The sequence below is a fragment of the Tursiops truncatus genome, chromosome 8 (assembly GCF_011762595.2).
Source record: "Tursiops truncatus isolate mTurTru1 chromosome 8, mTurTru1.mat.Y, whole genome shotgun sequence".
NCBI lineage: Eukaryota > Metazoa > Chordata > Mammalia > Artiodactyla > Delphinidae > Tursiops > Tursiops truncatus.
The window spans coordinates 78,675,927-78,694,370 of record NC_047041.1 but is presented as its reverse complement, the minus strand read 5'-3'; the positions used below and the strand labels follow the sequence as shown (position 1 = coordinate 78,694,370).

The 18,444-nt window shown below is 37.4% G+C and overlaps 2 protein-coding genes across 10 annotated transcripts in view; one reads left to right on the top strand and one right to left on the bottom strand.

Annotated features, from left to right (window-relative positions):
* Positions 1-6,141, bottom strand: part of METTL15 (methyltransferase 15, mitochondrial 12S rRNA N4-cytidine) — a 247,242-nt gene extending 241,101 nt beyond the window's left edge. For 2 of the 8 annotated variants that reach the window (XM_073808728.1, XM_073808725.1), the window contains exons 1-2: positions 3,888-4,019; positions 609-886 (exon numbers count right to left, since the gene is read on the bottom strand). In XM_073808728.1, coding sequence (XP_073664829.1) covers positions 609-646 — 38 coding nt within the window. In that variant the 5' untranslated portion in view covers positions 647-886; positions 3,888-4,019. Of the gene's footprint in view, positions 1-608; positions 887-1,774; positions 1,824-3,887; positions 4,020-6,031 lie in introns of those variants that run through there. The other 6 variants (XM_073808726.1, XM_073808729.1, XM_073808724.1 and 3 more) reach the window with 6 other exon arrangements.
* Positions 6,081-18,444, top strand: part of KIF18A (kinesin family member 18A) — an 80,320-nt gene continuing 67,956 nt past the window's right edge. The window contains exons 1-4 of one of the 2 annotated variants that reach the window (XM_073808723.1): positions 6,081-6,297; positions 8,958-9,009; positions 15,020-15,392; positions 18,188-18,345. In XM_073808723.1, coding sequence (XP_073664824.1) covers positions 15,068-15,392; positions 18,188-18,345 — 483 coding nt within the window. In that variant the 5' untranslated portion in view covers positions 6,081-6,297; positions 8,958-9,009; positions 15,020-15,067. The remainder of the gene's footprint in view (positions 6,298-8,957; positions 9,010-15,019; positions 15,393-18,187; positions 18,346-18,444) is intronic. The other variant, XM_019948502.3, reaches the window with a different exon arrangement.

Here is an 18,444-nt window from a genome sequence, read left to right as displayed (position 1 = left end):
GCTTAGCAGATTCTCAAAAAGTTAGGCAAAAAGTTACCATATGACCCAGTAATTCCACTCCTAGATACATGCCCAAGAGAACTGAATACATGTCCACACAAAAACTTGTACATGATGTTCATAGCAGCATTACTCAGAGTAGTCCAAATGTGGAAACATAAATCTCATCAATTGATCAATGGATAAAAAAAATAAAAGTCGTATCCATACAACGGAATGATTCAGGAATAAAAAGAAATGAAGTACCGACAAACGCTAAAATGTGGATAAATACTGAAAACATGCTAAGTAAAAGAAGGCAGGTGGAAAAGACTGCATATTGTATGAATTCATTGATATGAAATGTCCAGATTAGACAAATCCATATAGACAAAAAATAGATTAGTGGTTGTCAGGGGCAAGAAGGGGGTCAATGGGGAGTGAATGCTAATGGGTATGGGGTTTCCTACTGAGATGATAAAAATGTTCTTGCATTAGACAGTGGTGATAATTGCATAAGCTCGTGAATATACTAAAAAACACTGAATTGTACACCTTAAAATTGTGAATATTAAGTGAATCATATCTCAGTTAAAAAGTGTTAGAAAATATAAAACTAACCAACTTACCTGCCTTTTTTGTGGTGCCAAACAACGAACAACTTCATCCACCATCACTGGAATATGTAATTTAGTCATCACTTCAGAATCTCTGCCTTGTAACTCCTGAGCTCCAGTTTGATCTGTTTGCTCCTGGGCTTCATATTCATTATATCTTTCTGCTGTAGCATGTATTTTTTTTGGCCAGACACCCAAATTAAATATGCCAGATTCCAACCAGCACGAAAGAAATTTTTTATAGATTCTACAAAAATATGGGTATTGAAGCATTCTGTAGATCAACAAATCTAGAAAAAAAATTTAAATATCATGATTGTTGGCTTTTTTCAAAAGAATTTTATAATACTTGGGGGAAAGCAAATTAGTATGAAATATTTAACACAGGAAAAATATGTAAAACTCATCATCTCAGACAAGTGAAGATAACTACCCTCCTTATGCAAAGCGAGGAACCCAAGAGAACCCCAGAAACTATCTGAAAATACAGTTTTTAATGTGGGCCTGATAAGCTCTGAGACCATTAATGTTTTAACAATCAGAGATGTGAATATTGATTAATCAGTCATCGTTTTTCTGAAAGGGATTAAAAACATTATTTTATTTTAGGTTCACATAGTCTTTTATTTCAAGGTCTTCTAATTGTTTTTCTCATAATGCTAAATCTTCATTTTCAATTTAACTTTGTTTGAAAAATTGTCCCTGAAAAAAGACTATGCATGTACAACCAAAAAGAAAAGGTTATCAGTCTATGAAAATCTTACAGATTTGTCATGGATATGCTCTGACGAAATCATCTCACCATGGCTTATATCAGTGAAATACATATCATTTTAAACTATAACTTTATAAACACTCCACTGAACACACTTTGGCACTTCATATCATTTTAATTATCTGCTCCCTGCCCCATGCCCCCAATAAAGCAAGTAAATAACTGATACATTCCTTCGCTTTCTCTTACTTGCTCCATTTTATTCTGTAATCTGTAATTCTTTAAAATGGAGAGGAAAAAAGTAATTTATGAAATGTATTAACAGAATACCTTTTGAAAACATTACGTTCTTTACCCATTTGGATGCAAGCAACATTTTTGATATTATTAAAGTAAATAACAATTTAACACTACTCTTTTCCTTCCTCATGGATTATGAGTTATTTAAAAGTAAGAACCACACCTTTATATCCACGAAATCAGATGCACACTAGGCGCTTAATACGTGTTTTCTGGAAAAAATAAAAATATAAAAGAATGGATGGATAAATTCCAGATTCTATAGAATTAACCTTGCTTTAGAAAATTTTACTTGTCTCACTGACCCTACCAAAAACCACATTCTCAAAATATTTATGAAACATAAATCTTGATTAAATATGCCTTCCCTTCCTTTTGCATTAGAAAATGAAGAATAATGTTGAAAAGTCAATCACATGTAATGACTGGAAAATAAATAAAAATACATATTTGATATTATATCAGTATAATATCAGTAAGATGTAACCTTGAGGATACCAAAGACGTAATTCACAGAATTATGTTGTAAATCTGACACAGAAAAAATATGGCAAAAAAAAATTTTTAATGAGTGTTTTAAGTAAGATTTTGGATGCTCAGCAATAACAAACTAGCCAAATTATGAATTATGCCTTATGTTTTCCAGAAAGTTTACAAAAGTAAGCCAAACTATGCTCTAATAACTTAGCATTTCTAACATAGTTCAAAATAAAAGCTATGCTCTAACTTAGCATTTCTAACATATTTCAAAATAAAAGCTAACATTTATTGAGCACTTACTAAGTACCACTTACTATTCTAAGCACACTACATGTACAAACTCATTCAATCCTTACCCCAACTCTTAAAGGTAGGTACTATTATTATTTCCATGTTGTAGATGAGGAAAACAGAAAAGTAATTTGCTGAAAAGTCACAAAGCTGGAGAGCCATAAAGCTAGAACTGTAACATCAGCATTCTATCCCCAGAACTTTTTCTCTCAACCTATATGCTATAAACACAGCCCACTGGCTCTATTTGATACACTCATGTAATTGAATGGTACACTTTGATTACACTATGACTAGGTATTTGTAGTATTCCATGAATTAGATTCATTTTTTCTAAGGAGCCAATATGTTATTGCTTGGTTCTACTCCACTTGGAAATACAGTATACTGTGGGGCACCCAACAGAGGACACAAGAACGATGTACAGCCCTAAATAGTGGAATATGGAGTATTTAAACAATACAACCAATAACTTATTCGATTCTTTTGCCTATCCAATATATGTAAACAATCTATACTGTATGTTCAGATTTTGATTTTTTTAAAAAAACAAGCAAACAAACAAATAAAAAGCCCATCAACTCCAATATCAGAATCAGAACCACACAGGAAAAAGCAAATAGGGTAGAAAAAAAATGCTTCTTTCAACAACGCTTAATTTTCTTCTGCATTCAATTTCTTTGTATTTACTCAAATATATTCAAGGTACAAAGCCTCTAGATTTTAGTATACACTAATTGGATACTAATGTGGGTAAACACGGAGAAAAGGACTCAATAATTAATCTTCCTTTTTGGTTGTGTCTTTGAATACCTCCCTAAAAATGGAAGGGGGCAAATTCTAAAGGGAGTTCCTTCCCTCTCTTCTGCAGCCCCATATCCCACCAGATAACCCAGAGCACTTCCACAGTCCACTAAGAACTAGCCCCCCTAGACGATTTAAGATAGTTTAACTTCCCTCTGTTCACAGAAAAGAAGCAGGATATCAGGAAACCTAAACTCTACAGCCAACTCTGTGGTTTCCTAGGCAAGCCACTTAACTTTTCTCTGCCAGCAAAATTCAATTTAAACTGAGACCACGGAATTAGCCAGGTTACTCTTTTAAATGTGGGAACACAAAGGTGAGCGATACCTTTGAAAACTACTTGCTCAACGGAGCTACCAATTACCGTCATTGCAGTCAGCTCCCCCTGCAGAGAAAACCCTTCGGAAATTTAATTCCTAAGGCCAAAAATTCGACCTGGAGGCTGGCACCCGAACACAGAGAAAGTGAAAGAGGTCCTAAAGAAAAAGTTAGAATCCATTCTTCTGCGTAAGGATCACACTCTGACAAGGGAAACTGTTTAGAAACTTCTGAACTCAGGACGAATGAGTGTTGAGAGGAAGCGGGAGAGCAGAGGCGCGAGTTTCCTCTGTGCTGGGTGAATCCGGCAACCCCTAGAAGTTCTCCCAAAGGTGAGGGGGGGCTCCAAAAGAGCTCCCGGGACTCGGCCACCTTCTCCTCACCTGAGGCACGAAGATTTCTCAGTTGGCCTCTAATTCGGGCCTGCGACGACCACTACGGTGACAGAGAACCTGAATTTGCCTCCCGCACAAGTCCCAGCCCTGGGGGAAACTTGCGAGAACGGACAGATTGGGCCCACGTCCGCCCCAGCAACAGAGGACCGTCTGCCTTTGGTTCCGCTGCTTCCAGGCCCCAGCTGCCAAAGGGCCTCAGGAGCTCGGGGTTCCAAATGGTGCTCCTGGGGGAGGTGCGGGATTTAAGTCCCTAGCATTACCAGGTTGAAATTCACTTTTACTTTTTTTTTTTTAATGTCTAATGAAACTTCAAATTTCACTTTCCATTTTATCTTTCTCTCCACTCTTTTCAGTTTACTCTGAATCTATGTTAAATTTCTATGTTTTAAATAACATGGCAGTTAGTATACTCTAATTTCTAACAAAAGGTGGGAATTTCTGTCTCCTTAGCACTACGTGTTTGGAAAGTTTTGGTTCTTTTCCCTTCGTTTCGTTACAAAATACGCCAATTTCTTGTCCTTTCTGTTGTACGCCTTAATGTCTTGCCAAACTAAAGAGAAGCCAGCTGGCATAGTAAATCTACAATTCCTTAAAAATATGGACTTCAAAATCTGAACACTGTTAAATGGCAAGTGTAAGGCAGAATTTAAAGTTAAATGTAAAATAAGCATTTAGATTAGGTGTGGAAACACCTGTGAGACTAGTCCACCTTATACAATGTGGGTATCAAAAACGACGAAATTTAAACACTTCTACTTATTCACCAATGATCAGTGCACATTTACAAGAAATTGGTAATATATGCCTATTTTCAGACTACATTAAGATAGCATCTTAATATCACTTAATCTAGAAAGTACTTCAGAAACAAATGACTCCATTCCGAGTTCGCTGGGTTGTACCCTTCAACAGAAATATTTTCCTTTAGAGATTTTCTGAAAACTTCAGTTTTCTCTTCGGTAAAATGAATAGTATCTACATCTCATGGACTGTTTTGAAAATTAAGTGACCAGATAACATATATAAAATTAATAAATGTCCAGGACATCAAAGGTAAAGTACTATAGAGTGAGTGCATATTGAAATAAAATTAAAAGGCTTCTCAATTTTATTACCAAACCCAGCACCATACAAATCACTGTCTCATTAGCTAAGATATATGTAATACAGCCAGCAATTAGTAGCTTTATTGATGCTCTATCCAGTGTTCAGAAAGAATCTTATAATATGTATCATATACAATACATAGTGTTTCTGATTTTCAATAGGAAATAAATGTCTATAATATGAGCGTTTCCCCTACATTGTTTCACTTATAATACTCTGCATTTGGTGTTGTGCCATCCTGTATATATGGTGATGCTGAATCACTAGAGCATAAGCTCTGAGAGCGCAGGGATTTTGACTCAATTGTGTGCTATTATGTCCTTAAAATCTACAATCAATAACTGCTGAACGAATGGATACAACAATAGTAACATAAAGAACAATAAAATTCAGATCATACTATTAAAAATATCCTGATAAATAAAAGATGAATTCTCTTAGCGAACACATTTCCCATTTATTTCCAGGTATTTTTTTCTTTTTAAAGTGTACATTCTAAAATACTACCTACAACCCAGGCTTAAAAGCCCATTGCATCCAATAATGAACTAAGCCAATAAATTTAAATGAATTTATTTTATAACGCCATCATTAGAAAGAAATGTAAAAAACAGCCATACAACAAATAGTTTCAGAGTCAGCACTAAGGGAGTAGGTCTGGGGTTCCTGAGAAATGAAGCCTGGGGCCTCAAACCAAAGTCCTGAACTTTCAATTAACTGAGGCGAATTGACCCCAGTTCGGTCCAACTGAAAGTGGTTGGAGAGAACATGTCTCTATACCTTCCAGATTATGGGACCTGTGTCTTGGAGGCCTCACTACTCAATAGAGAAAAGGAGAAAACAAATACCCAGAACCCATTAATCCACACCCAACAGGCTCCGCCTCTCCCCCTAGCAGAGAGCACCGCCAACCCCTGCCCGCACCCGTCTCACTCACACCCAGAACCCTGGGACCGGAGCCCGCGCCCACGGTCTGAAGTCTGCCTGAAGATCCCAGGTGGCAGCTCCGGCCTAGCCCCGCCCACCTCGGCCAACGCCTCCGGAAACTGCCGTGCGAGTTGCCACGGTGACACGGAGCAAGGTAGCTTCCACTGCAAGGGGCCGCTGAGACGCCGGGCGCCAAACTGCAGCGCGCCACGGCCACGTCCGGCGTGATGACGTCACGAAGACGGCAGCCAATGAAACGAGGCTCTGAGAAAGCAGGCTTGGGTTTGAATCTCGTGGCTGAATTTGAATCGCCGAGAGGCGGACAATGAAGTGAAGCGTCTCCGTAACCTCTCCTGGGTCTGAGGTGAGTTAAAGGCAAGAGAAGAAAACTCTCGTCTCGGGGACGTTTTTTTCGGATGACCCGTCTCGCAGGAAGCGGAGGGGTCCCGCCGCCTCAGGGATAGAGGACCAAGTGGGCTTGTTGACAAATACGGAAGCGTTAGGTGGGGCGGTGGGGGTGAGGACAGGGGTGGGCCTGGTTAGGGTCCCAGTGGAGAAAGTGAAAGGAAGAAGGAACTCGAGAACCCACTAGAATATGGCTCTGCCTGATCGGGAGACCTCGACTGCTCAGCAGGAAGGTCAGGGATCTCCTGCCTGAAATTCTCAGGAAGTCGGAAGTTTTAAAGGGCATCTTGGCCCCTTTCCCAGACTTTGGCAGAACACTTTTTAACTGTCTGGCACCTTACAGTGTAAAGTTCCTTCCGGACTTCAAATTCAGAGTGTTTTGTTTCAGACACAGATGTAAATGTAACTCTGGGCTTAACTATCAAGAGGAGCCTTGTTTCACCAGCTTGTAACCTTTTTGTCCAGCGAGGTTCTGCGTTAACCTGGGAAAGGTCACTTGGGAACCTTCCCAGACCCCAAATGTAGCATCAGAATAAGACCTGCCAGCACTGACTAACGGGATTGCTGGGGATCAGATGAGCTATGGAAGAGATACTGGTTGACAAAGTGCTCTGCAAATGAAAGGGACTTAAAGCACTGAGAATCAGTTCTACCGTCTGTTCTTAGTTTCTGCGAGATTCGTTCGCCTTGAGGAGTGCTCATTAGGCACTCAGTTTCAGAGAAGTCAAGGCTGACTGCTGTTTACTCTATGAGATTATTTGACCAGAATTGAATAATTGTGCTGTATAACGTATAGTTTAGGTTACTAACTATTATCGGGTAGAATGTGTTAGGCATTCTACAGGTTTTAGTTGATAGTGTTATTCTACCACAGTCAGTGCCCCCCACCGCCTTGGATTTTGGGAGGTATTTATGAACTTTGTTGTGGGAGAATGTAAGATCCAAAGGCTAGATACTGCTTGTTATTAAGTTTCTACTATTTTGTAAGAATTGTGTATTTCGGTACACAAAGGTTATCTGCCTTTAACGGTAGTAATTGTCTCCTCCTCTGTTACTAAATAAGTATTTACAAGTACACAAAATTCTCATTTCAAAAATGTATCTTGTCCCACTATAAATATACCTTGAATCAATTAAGGTACACAATAAAATGACTTTTATGCTATGAACTCTGAAAACTAGGAGGAAAAAATAGCCCAGATGTCAGTGCTGCCCTTCCCCCCACTTGAAATTTTCGTTCTTCCTTGATGCTTACAGGTGAATAGAAGCAGTGGCTCTAACACTCAAGTTATTTCCAATAAGAGGTTTAAGTTGCATAGAGACTATACATGATAGAGTGGAGGATAGTTCCTGGTCCTAACAAATGTTTATTGAATCTGAATCTAATTCAGATTTGAATTTGTATTTAAGAAATCATTTATAACTGTGTTACTCCACACATTCAAGAAAATTTATATGACCTTTCTGTTCCATTGTTTGAAAGCCTTCTGTTTTGATTCCAATAGACCAGAGTTGTTAAGAACATGGACTTTGGATTTGGACCTGGATTGGCATTCTGGCTTCTCACTTACTCTCTCTTGTCATCTTGGAAAGATTCCTTAGCCTAAAGCTAAGTCTCTGTTTTTGTAAAATGGAGACAATAATAGAGTCTACTTTATCTTTTTAAGGATTGAATGAGATGTTGAATGTCAAATGTTTACCATAATGCCTGGCATATAGAGTGTGCCCAAATGATCATCGTTGTTCATTATTACTAGTTATCACCATATCTACCTAATCCAAGAGTTCTCAATTAATAGCATATTTTCTGAGAATAGGTAACTGTGTGTGTTATCCAGCAAGCACAGAGAAATCATGAATTTTCAGTTTTATTTCAACATTCATTCAGGGGCCCCAATACTAGGCCCTGAGGTTTTCTATCAAAGGTAGGCAAATAGTTTAACTTCTATCAGAAAATTTCTGGGGGTTATATATTTACATCATGGAGAGTGATGATTAAATACTTGAGCTTTAGATTCAGACAGTCTGAGTTCAAATTCTACGTCTTGTGCTTCCAATAGTGTGACTTAGCCAGTTAACTTAATCTGTCTATACTACAGTTTCTCTCTATATAAAATAGGTATGATAATAATACCTGTGTCATAGGATTGTTACAGGGATTAAATGAAAAGTATGTAAATTGCTTAGCACATTTGTATTTGTAGAATAAGAGCTCAGGAGAAAGTATTCCATAATTGTTACTAAATGAAAGTTTGTGTTTAAGGTAAATTTTAATCTTGTTTTGTTTTGCTTTGTTTTTGAAATAAAAATACCTAGACTTGTTTAAAATCCAAATAATACAAAAGGATATAAAGTAGAAAGTAAGCCTGCCTGTCACCCAGACCCTCATATTTTTCCATCATCAAGCAACTGGTATTATCAATTTCCTCTGTTCTCTTCCTGAGAGAGCCCATGCATGTACAAATATGTATATATCTTTTGAAAATACAAATGTTTGAATGCCAGGTCCACTATTCTGCACTTGTTTTTTGCACACATATCTTGAAACTTTGCATTATTTCATTCAGTTATTCAACAAGTATGTAATAAATCCTAAATATTTGACAAACCCTCTTCTAGGTTCTGGAGTGCAGATGAAGTCCACACTCTCATAGTGCTTACACTTTAGAAGGTAAATAAGCAATAACTATGTAACCAAATAATAATATATTTTCCAAGTAGTCTAGATGCTAGGAAGAAAAATACAGCAGGCAAGGGCACGGTGATACAGTTTTGAATGGAATCTATAGGGAAAGCCTCTGTGAAGTGACATATGAACAGAGACCTGAATGATGAGCTGAGATATTAAGATTTGCAAATATCTGAAGGCAGAGCTTTCCAGGCAAAGAGAAGAGAAGGTGCAGAGGCCATGAGGCCAGAACAAGACTGAGGTGTTGAAGGAACACTAAGGACAGTGTAACTGAAACAATAATTGAGAGGTGGGATAACATTTGGAGACAGGGATGGAGAGGTAGAACCCACAGAACCCACAGATGTAGAACCCACAGAACATGGTAAGGAATTTCCATTTTATTCTTATGCTGGGAAATCATTGGAGCAGGAGAACAAGATGAGGTCCATAACATGATCTGATTGCTTTTGAAGAAGGTATCAGTACATACAATCAATGAATTAAGTAAAATTTATTATACTTTCATATAATCTTTGACTTAATTGGCTTAAACTTTATCTAGGGAGAACAGTACCTAGATATAAGATAAGGGCCTGCCTGTTCCACTTGGTTCATATTCACTTGCAACTATTGAAGAGAATTAGTTTTAACACCTCTTCATTAAACATAACAGAAGAATGAGCTTTTCTATGTGAGTCAATCTCCCAGAAAATTGAATGTTACCCTTGTTAAGTGATAGTGTTTTAACCATCTTCAATGATTAACATAAAACATGATCTCGCTTTCCTAATTTTGTAAAGAAATTGGGCACATTATTTAACTATTTTTGATGCCTCGGGGTCCTCACTGGAATTTCTTGTTATTGCCAACCATTGTACTCTACTGTGATAATGTTGGTTCTCTTAGAGAAGTATACATGTTTACCTCTACTCTAAATGGATATATTGCTTTCTTGAATTCCATGTCTACTTTTTATAACTTATTAATTAATTTATTCATTAATCAAATGTTTGAGAACTTACTATATACCAGGTACGCTACAAGAGATAAGGAGGGATATAAAGGTAGAAGCATACAGTCCTATTAGTTGTTATGTTTTGTCACTTTCTAGTACACTTTTCTAATCATATGCAATAATCATGAACTTTAGAGCTAGAAAAGGACTTTAGATATCATATAGTCTAACCCTGTCATTTTATAGATTACCACTAAAGCCCTTCATTACTCTCTTTCATACTGTACTCTCTCTAGACTAGACAAATACCTTTCTGTTATAATGAAAATGGCATTAGAAGTGTTTATCCTTAATGTTTTAGTCCCACCAATGAAATCCTACCAGCTTGCTTTTTTGATTCTATCAACAAATACCACTTAAGAGTAGATATGACAAAATTGATCATAGTCTGTGATACTGTCTTCTGAATGGTCATCTGAAAAGAATTTTTGAATCAACGCAGTATTGCACAGGTAACAATATTTAGGCTTTTCTTTTGCCACTTCTTAGTAAAAATGGTTAAGGATATCCTTTCTGTGTGCCTTATTCAGAATCAACTGGATGTCCATCTCTTACCTGGCCATGTTAGAAAAGAAAGCAGTCATCATGTTTTAATGTAGGAACAACCTTGTTAATCCCTGAAGACATCAGTATATTTGAACATAATTGAGCAAATTTTTACATTCAGTAATTCCCACTTAACTTAAAATCAAATCTGAGCTCTATAATCTGACATTCAAATCTTCTAGATCCGGCCCCACCTTTATCCAGTTTAATCTTTTTAATATAGCCCTCTCCTTTCCCTTTTCTCTCCAGCTGCAGTCAGGACTGAACAAAGCTAAACTGAGCATCTCTTTAGATGCTCTAGATAGAATTACAATCATCTAAAACTAAACTGTTAAACAAAATGAGATTTAAGCAAATTCACCATGCAGCCAGTTTTGTCCTCTGCACAAGCTGTTTCCTACCACAGGCTTTTGGACTTGCTGCCTGCAATACTCTTACCCCAGAGAGCCTCTTACTTGCTCAGTCCCTCACTTCAGTCTTTGTAAAAAGTTACCCCACTAGGCAAGCTTTTCACAACTAGCCCATCTAAAATACAAGCCCACACATACACTTCTGACCCTATCTATCCCAAGACCCAGAAAAATGCCTAGCACATAGAAGGCACTCAATAATATTTATTGAATGCATAACTAGTTTTCTTTCCTGAAATTTTTTTTAACCTGGTTAATAACTATCCATCCTTCAGCTCTCAGTTCCAGTCATTCCTCTAGGAAGCTTTCTAAGAATATCAATCTCCTATTATAGTCTTAGGTAGCAAAGTTAACCTTTACCTTATAGCACTTGTCACAGTTACACTTTGCATATTTGTGTCATTTTATCAATGTTTCCTCACTAAGCTGTATGTAATAATAACAATAATAGCAGTAATAGCAAACACTTGTAATGCATACTCTGTGCCAGGCATTGTTCTAAGTGCTAATCCTCTCAAGAACTCCATGAGGTAGGGATTATTACTAATCCCACTTTACAGATGAGGAAACTAAACCACAAGGGGGTTAAGTAACTTACCCACTGTCACTGTTCTACAGTAGTAGAACTGGGATTTTAACAGTTAACTTTATTAATTAATGATTAATTAATTAACGAGATACCTTCCAAGCTCTGTTTTGTTTTTTGTTTTTTATTTATTTATTTATTTGGCTGAGTCGGGTGTTAGTTGTGGCACGAGGGACCTTCATTGTGGTGCACAGGCTCTTTGTTGCAGCACGTGGACTTCTCTCTAGTTGTGGCACACGGGCTCCAGAGTGAGTCGCCTCTGTAGTTGTGGCATGCAGGCCCTCCAGTTGTGGTGCACGGGCTCAGTAGTTGTGGCACACAGGCTTAGTTGCCCCATGACATGTGGGATCTTAGTTCCCCAGCCAGGGATCAAACCTTCATCCCCTGCATTGGGAGGCGGATTCTACCACTGGATCACCAGGGAGGTCCCCTAAGATCTGTTTTGAAATAATCACCTGATGTTTTATATATGTTTTTTTAACCATTTCATTTGTGTGTATTTTATCTATCATTGAAAAAAAAGTGTATCCATTAAAATCAAGGCATTTGTTGAACATTTCTAAAAGCTTTTAGAAAAGTGTATAGAGGTTAGTTTTTGGTAATACAAAGAATGTGACACTCTACTAGCCTTTAATAGACGGGGATCAGAAATGCTAAACATCCTCTAATACCTGGGACAGTTCCGAATAAGGACGAATTGTCCTACCCAAAGTGCCAGTGATAAGCTCATTGGGAAACACTAAAAAGATGGACCAGTATCTTTGGGAAGAAGGGGCAGGAAGGGGGCAGATAAGGAAGAGAATGAGCATTTATTGAATGCCTTCATACACTTAATAATTGTTATCTCCTTCAGCCTTCATAACAGCTATTAGGTATTATTCCTTTTATACAAATGAGAAACCTGAGACTCAGTGAGGCTGAGTAACTTGTCCAAGGTCACAGAAGTGGGGTATAGGTACTCTGTGGGGGTTGGCTAGACAGAAACTCAAGGGTGAAGAAAGAGCTGAGTAGCAATTCACGTGGGACCTCACTGTTAGAATCCAAATGACCATCCTTTCCTCTTCAGTGTTCCAATTCTGGGGAAGAACAGAGTCCTGAAAAGGGGGTGCTGTGTCCAGTGTCTTTTGCTTTTAGATTGCTTTGGCCTTATTCGAATTCTTTCCAAAAGTATATGATTTTACGACATATTTTAGCTTTATCATTGTTGTTATTTCTTCCACTTTAGGAAACAAACAAAATGTCTTCTTTTAACCCTTTCCCCCTCCACCCACACCATTTCTTTGCTTACTTTTGCAGTAGTACTTCCTATATTTGCTATCTGAGTCTTCTTCTATTCAGGCCTTTGTCCTACCATTCCATTCCCCCCAAATTGCTCTTGTTTGTCTCCATGTTGCCAAATCCCCTGATTACTTCTTAGTAAGTACTTAGCCTATCAGCAGTATTTAGCACAATTGATTTAAAAGTTCCCCCTAAATCTTAATACAACGTTAAGCTTTAAAAACTTTGAAAAGCTTCAAATGGCATTAAGACTCTGAGGACAGCGTTTACTTTCATAAGTTAGCTTTCAGCTGCCTTGACATCTCCACCTGATGTTGATTAAAATTCTCAAATTCGGGCTTCCCTGGTGGTGTAGTGGTTGAGAGTCCGCCTGCCGATTCAGGGGACGGGGGTTCGTGCCCGCGGTCCGGGAGGATCCCACATGCCGCGGAGCGGCTGGTCCCGTGAGCCATGGCCGCTGAGCTTGCGCGTCCGGAGCCTGTGCTCTTCAACGGGAGAGGCCACGACAGTGAGAGGCCCGTGTACCGCAAAAAAAAAAAAAATCTCAAATTCAAGATATCCAGAATGAACTCCTGATCTTCCCCCCAAAACCTGCTCTACCCTCAGATATTTCTATCTCAGTTGATGGCTACTCTATTCTTCCAACACTCAGGCCAAGAACTTTGGAGTTATTCTTGAATCATTTCCCTCATTCCCCACATCTATCTATCAGGAAATTCTTTTGTCTTTACCTTTAGCATACATCCAAAATCTGACCACCACCCTGTTCTGAGTTGACAGCATCATCTCTTGTCTACATTACTTCAATGGCCCCACTAGTTTCTATTTCCTGAAGTATGTCAGCAGTGAAAGTAATCAGATTATGTCACAATACAAAATATTAAATGACACTCACATACAAAAACTTGATAAATCTCTGAAATATTAGTCAGTCCCTGGGCTTCCACTTCAACTCAAACTTTGTAGCTAAACCATATAAAATCACAGGTATGGGCTCCCCAAAAAGCTAGGTTTGATTTTTCACAAGGGCTCTGATACTATTTTAGTTTGGATCACAGGAATGGACAAGAAAGGATCTCTCAGAATCATATTAAGGTAATGAAGGGAGAGCTTTGGCTTATGAGCTATTTTTAATAAAAGTGATCTTGGCGGCAAATCTCTTGGCAGTGGAAATTGACACAACCAGGCTTATCTCTGCCTGTATCTCAGAGACCCATAGGGTTAAAAATAGTTCCAGGGATGTGTCAGTTAGCTAGCCCAGGTATGAAGGTGACAGAGATAGTATATTCCCCCAACTGTGTATTCAGAGATCCTAATCTCTGAATATAGATCCTAGTCTCTGCTCTATAATGATGTAAGTTTAAGGTACATCAGTGACAGCAGGTTCAAAAAGTATGGTCTGACTATATGACTACCTCACATAAAAACAAGAAAAGTAAGGATAAACTAATAAAGATCCAACAATTTAGGAATCTCAACTATCCAGAAAATAATCTAGGATCAAAAAGTTAAGACCAAGAAAAAAAAAGAAAGCCTTTTAGTATTCACTAATTTATTTAGTCATCAAGTATTTATAGTATCTACCATGTGCCAGGCACTGTTTTAGGCTTGGAAAGCATTGATAAGCAAAACAGATTAAAAAAAAATGCCCTTAAAGGGCTTATAGTTTAACTAGAAGAGAGAAAGTAGACAACAAACATGCTAAATAAGTAAAAATTACCTATTTTGTTGGGAGGTGGTAAGTGCTTTGGGAAAAATAGAACAGTATAAGGGCGATTAGGAATTGGGTTGGCAATATTAATAAGGGTGGGCAGAAGGGGCAACATTTAAGCCAGGACTTGAAAGAAGTGAAGGAGTTAGTCATGTAGTTATTGAGGAAAGCACTTTATGATAGAGAGAATGGCTAGCAGAAAGATCAGGATTGGGGTGCTTGGTGTGTTAGCTGGAATAGAGTGAGCGAAGAAGAAAGCAATAGGACATGAGGTGAAAAATGTAGGCCATTAACAGAACTTCAACTCTGAATAAGATAACCACTGGAGGGTTTTGAACCAAGGATTTCCAGTAACATTTACCAGATGAGTGGAACAAAATTAACACCTTTCTTTATTTAATAAGTACTATATGCTAGTTATTTTGCATACAAGTAGAATTAATATTAATACTTTTTAATTTCAGAGAAATATTCAATCATTCACATAAACAAAGGAATCAAGATAATCAACAATGTCTGTCACTGAGGAAGACCTGTGTCATCACATGAAAGTAGTTGTTCGTGTGCGTCCTGAGAACACAAAAGAAAAGACATCTGGATTCCATAAAGTGGTCCATGTTGTAGATAAGCATATTCTAGTTTTTGATCCCAAGCAAGAAGAAATCAGTTTTTTCCATGGAAAGAAAACTATAAATCGAGATATTACAAAGAGACAAAATAAGGACCTTAAATTTGTATTCGATGCTGTTTTTGACGAAACTTCAACTCAATTGGAAGTTTTTGAACACACTACTAAGCCAATTCTTCGTAGTTTTTTGAATGGATATAATTGCACAGGTAATTGTTTCAGTTGGGATTTGATGTTTCCATCTGATTTCAGTTTTATATTAAGACATCTACTTGACCCTTTCTTCTAAATATAATCAATTTTTAGGTGCTTGTTTGCTAAAAATTCTTTAGTAGTTCACTGTAAATGTAGATTTTCTTTGAAATTTAGTCATCATATATAACATATATCATTTGCGAAGCTTTTCCCGGGTCTTGCTTTGGTTCCTATAGATGGTCATCCTTTCAATTTCTTATGTTTTAAAACCATGTGCTTCTGGTAATTGATGCCAGATTTCTCACAATTTGTATTCATAAATATTCCCAATGTTCACCTATACAACTGCCTATCCCTGGGGAATAGTGGGACATTTCTGAACATTTGGCAGTTTCTTCATAGCACCATTTTTTCTTTGTAGTACCTTGAAGTAAAAATTTTTAAAGCCCATGTTGAGTATCATGAGTATCATGCTGTTTTAGCATATCTTCAGCCCAAAAAAGCATCTTTGGTGCTCTCGATAGACCTATAATAATTTGCCTTTCAAAATGGCTATGTTGATTTCCTAGAAAGAGAGATCTCCAAAATGCCAGTTAATTGAATGATTACCAGGCAGTGCACACCATTATTACTACCTTATTTTTGCAGTTACCATAATTTATGGCATTTTCTTTAAGACACCCCAAAACTGTTACATGTTTACTGTCTTTCACTGACTCATTCACTTTTATTACAGAAGACTTACCCTCTAGGTCAGGCAAGAATGGAATGTGGTTTATTGATTAGACCTGCTTTGATTCTCATTTTTAAGCAGATATTCTTTTCCTCATTCATGAAACTTCATATTGTCTCTAGAGATTTAAAAAATTTCTCTTGACTCCAAATGTAATTACCAAAGTAATACTGAATCTTTGGTTTCTTCTTGGTTTTACTTTATATTATCCAGCTATCTTAAGACTTCTTGATGTACTACTAGCTTATATAAAATAGAACAAAATGAAACATGCATCAGTTTAATCCATTCTACTGAAAAGTATTTTTTTTTTTACATCTTTATTGGAGTATAATTGCTCCACAATGGTGTGTTAGTTTCTGCTTTATAACAAAGTGAATCAGTTATACATATACATATGTTCCCATATCTCTTCCCTCTTGCGTCTCCCTCCCTCCCACCCTCCCTATCCCACCCTTCTAGGTGGTCACAAACCACCTAGCTGATCTCCGTGTGCTATGCGGCTGCTTCCCACTAGCTATCTGTTTTACATTTGGTAGTGTATATATGTCCATGCCACTCTCTCACTTTGTCACAGCTTACCCTTCCCTCTCCCCATATCCTCAGGTACATGCTCTAGTAGGTCTGTGTGTTTATTCCTGTCTTACCCCTAGATTCTTCATGACCTTTTTTTTTTTCTTAGATTCCACATATACATGTTAGCATATGGTATTTGTCTTTCTCTTTCTGACTTACTTCACTCTGTATGACAGACTCTAGGTCTATCCACCTCATTACAAATAGCTCAATATCATTTCTTTTTATGGCTGAGTAATATTCCATTGTATATAAAAATTTATAAGCAGCTCATGCAGCTCAATAACAAGAAAACAAACAACCCAATCCAAAAATGGGCAGAAGACCTAAATAGACATTTCTCCGAAGAAGATATACAGACTGCCAACAAACAAATGAAAGAATGCTCAACATCATTAATCATTAGAGAAATGAAAAGTATTTTTGTAGTTTGTTAATGAACTTAGCAGAGAGATTTAACCTATAAAAATAATTCTCAAAGACTTATTGCGTTAACTGAATATTATGTTTGGTATTTGCAATATGTAATTCAGAGTAGTTTTTTCCTTTGTTTTTTGCATTTGAAGAAATGCATCACTGTTCTGTTGTACTGGATAGAGTCTTGAAAACAAAGTAATTTGTCTAAAACAAAAATTTTTAAAGGAATTTTATAAATGGCTTTTATCTGGAATTCAGCAAACTTGTATTGAGTACCTGCTTTGTGCCAAGTCACTCGCTAGGTGGGAAGGATACATAGCCTCCACTTTGGTGGAGCTCACAGTTAGAAATACAGTATGATACATGCTAGAAGTAAAAGGATGTAAGCATACACTGAGGGCTCAAATGAGAGAGTAGCCACTTTGGCCTAAGACAGTTAGGGAAGGCACAGGAAAGTGACTTTTGTGCTGAATATTTAGTGCAGGTAGAAGTTTTCCAGCTGGATTAAGTAGAGGCACTCTCCAGGACAAAGGCAGTGGACTCAAAAAGGAGCAGCACATGCAGAGAACTTCAGATAATCTAGTATGCCAAAGCACAGCAAGGAAGAAATAGTCTGGAGAGATATGCAGGGATCTTCCCTTAGAGTCACTAGTAATATTTCTAGGTGAAGAATTTGAACTTTCTCATATGGGACTGTGGAACAATTCAGGAGGTTTAACATATTCATATTTTGTTTTCTTAAAAACAACTGTACAAATTCTAAGGGATTTGTTAAAGAAGATTGAGACTAATAGGTAGGGAGACTGATAATCGATTAAAATTTGTGATTGTTGTCGAAGAAAGGGAGCTTGTGGGGGGCAGTTAGGTGGGGGAAGTTACCATTCATCAATAGAGAATATAGGAGTAAGAGTAGACTTGTGATGAAATTGCCAGGATTTAAAAATAAGACTATAAATTAATTTGGATCTGTTGGATTTAAAGTTACTGTTCAGGATATCCAGATGGAAGTATTCGCTAGACAGTAGATACAGTAATGTTATATGTCATAACAAAGAGCTTTGATCCCTTTTCATAAAAACTCAGTACTTGCATATGGTGCCACTGGAGCTGGGAAGACCCACACAATGCTAGGATCAGCTGCTGAACCTGGAGTGATGTATCAAACAATGTTAGACCTTTACAAATCCATGGATGAGATTAAAGAAGAGAAAGTATGTAGTACCGCAGTGTCTTATCTGGAGGTAAGTTGACAATATCATTCTTCAGATTAATCAGTAGTATTGAGAAATCTTTTTTTAAGAAGTTCCATGGTCCATTCAAATTATTCTATCATGCAGAAA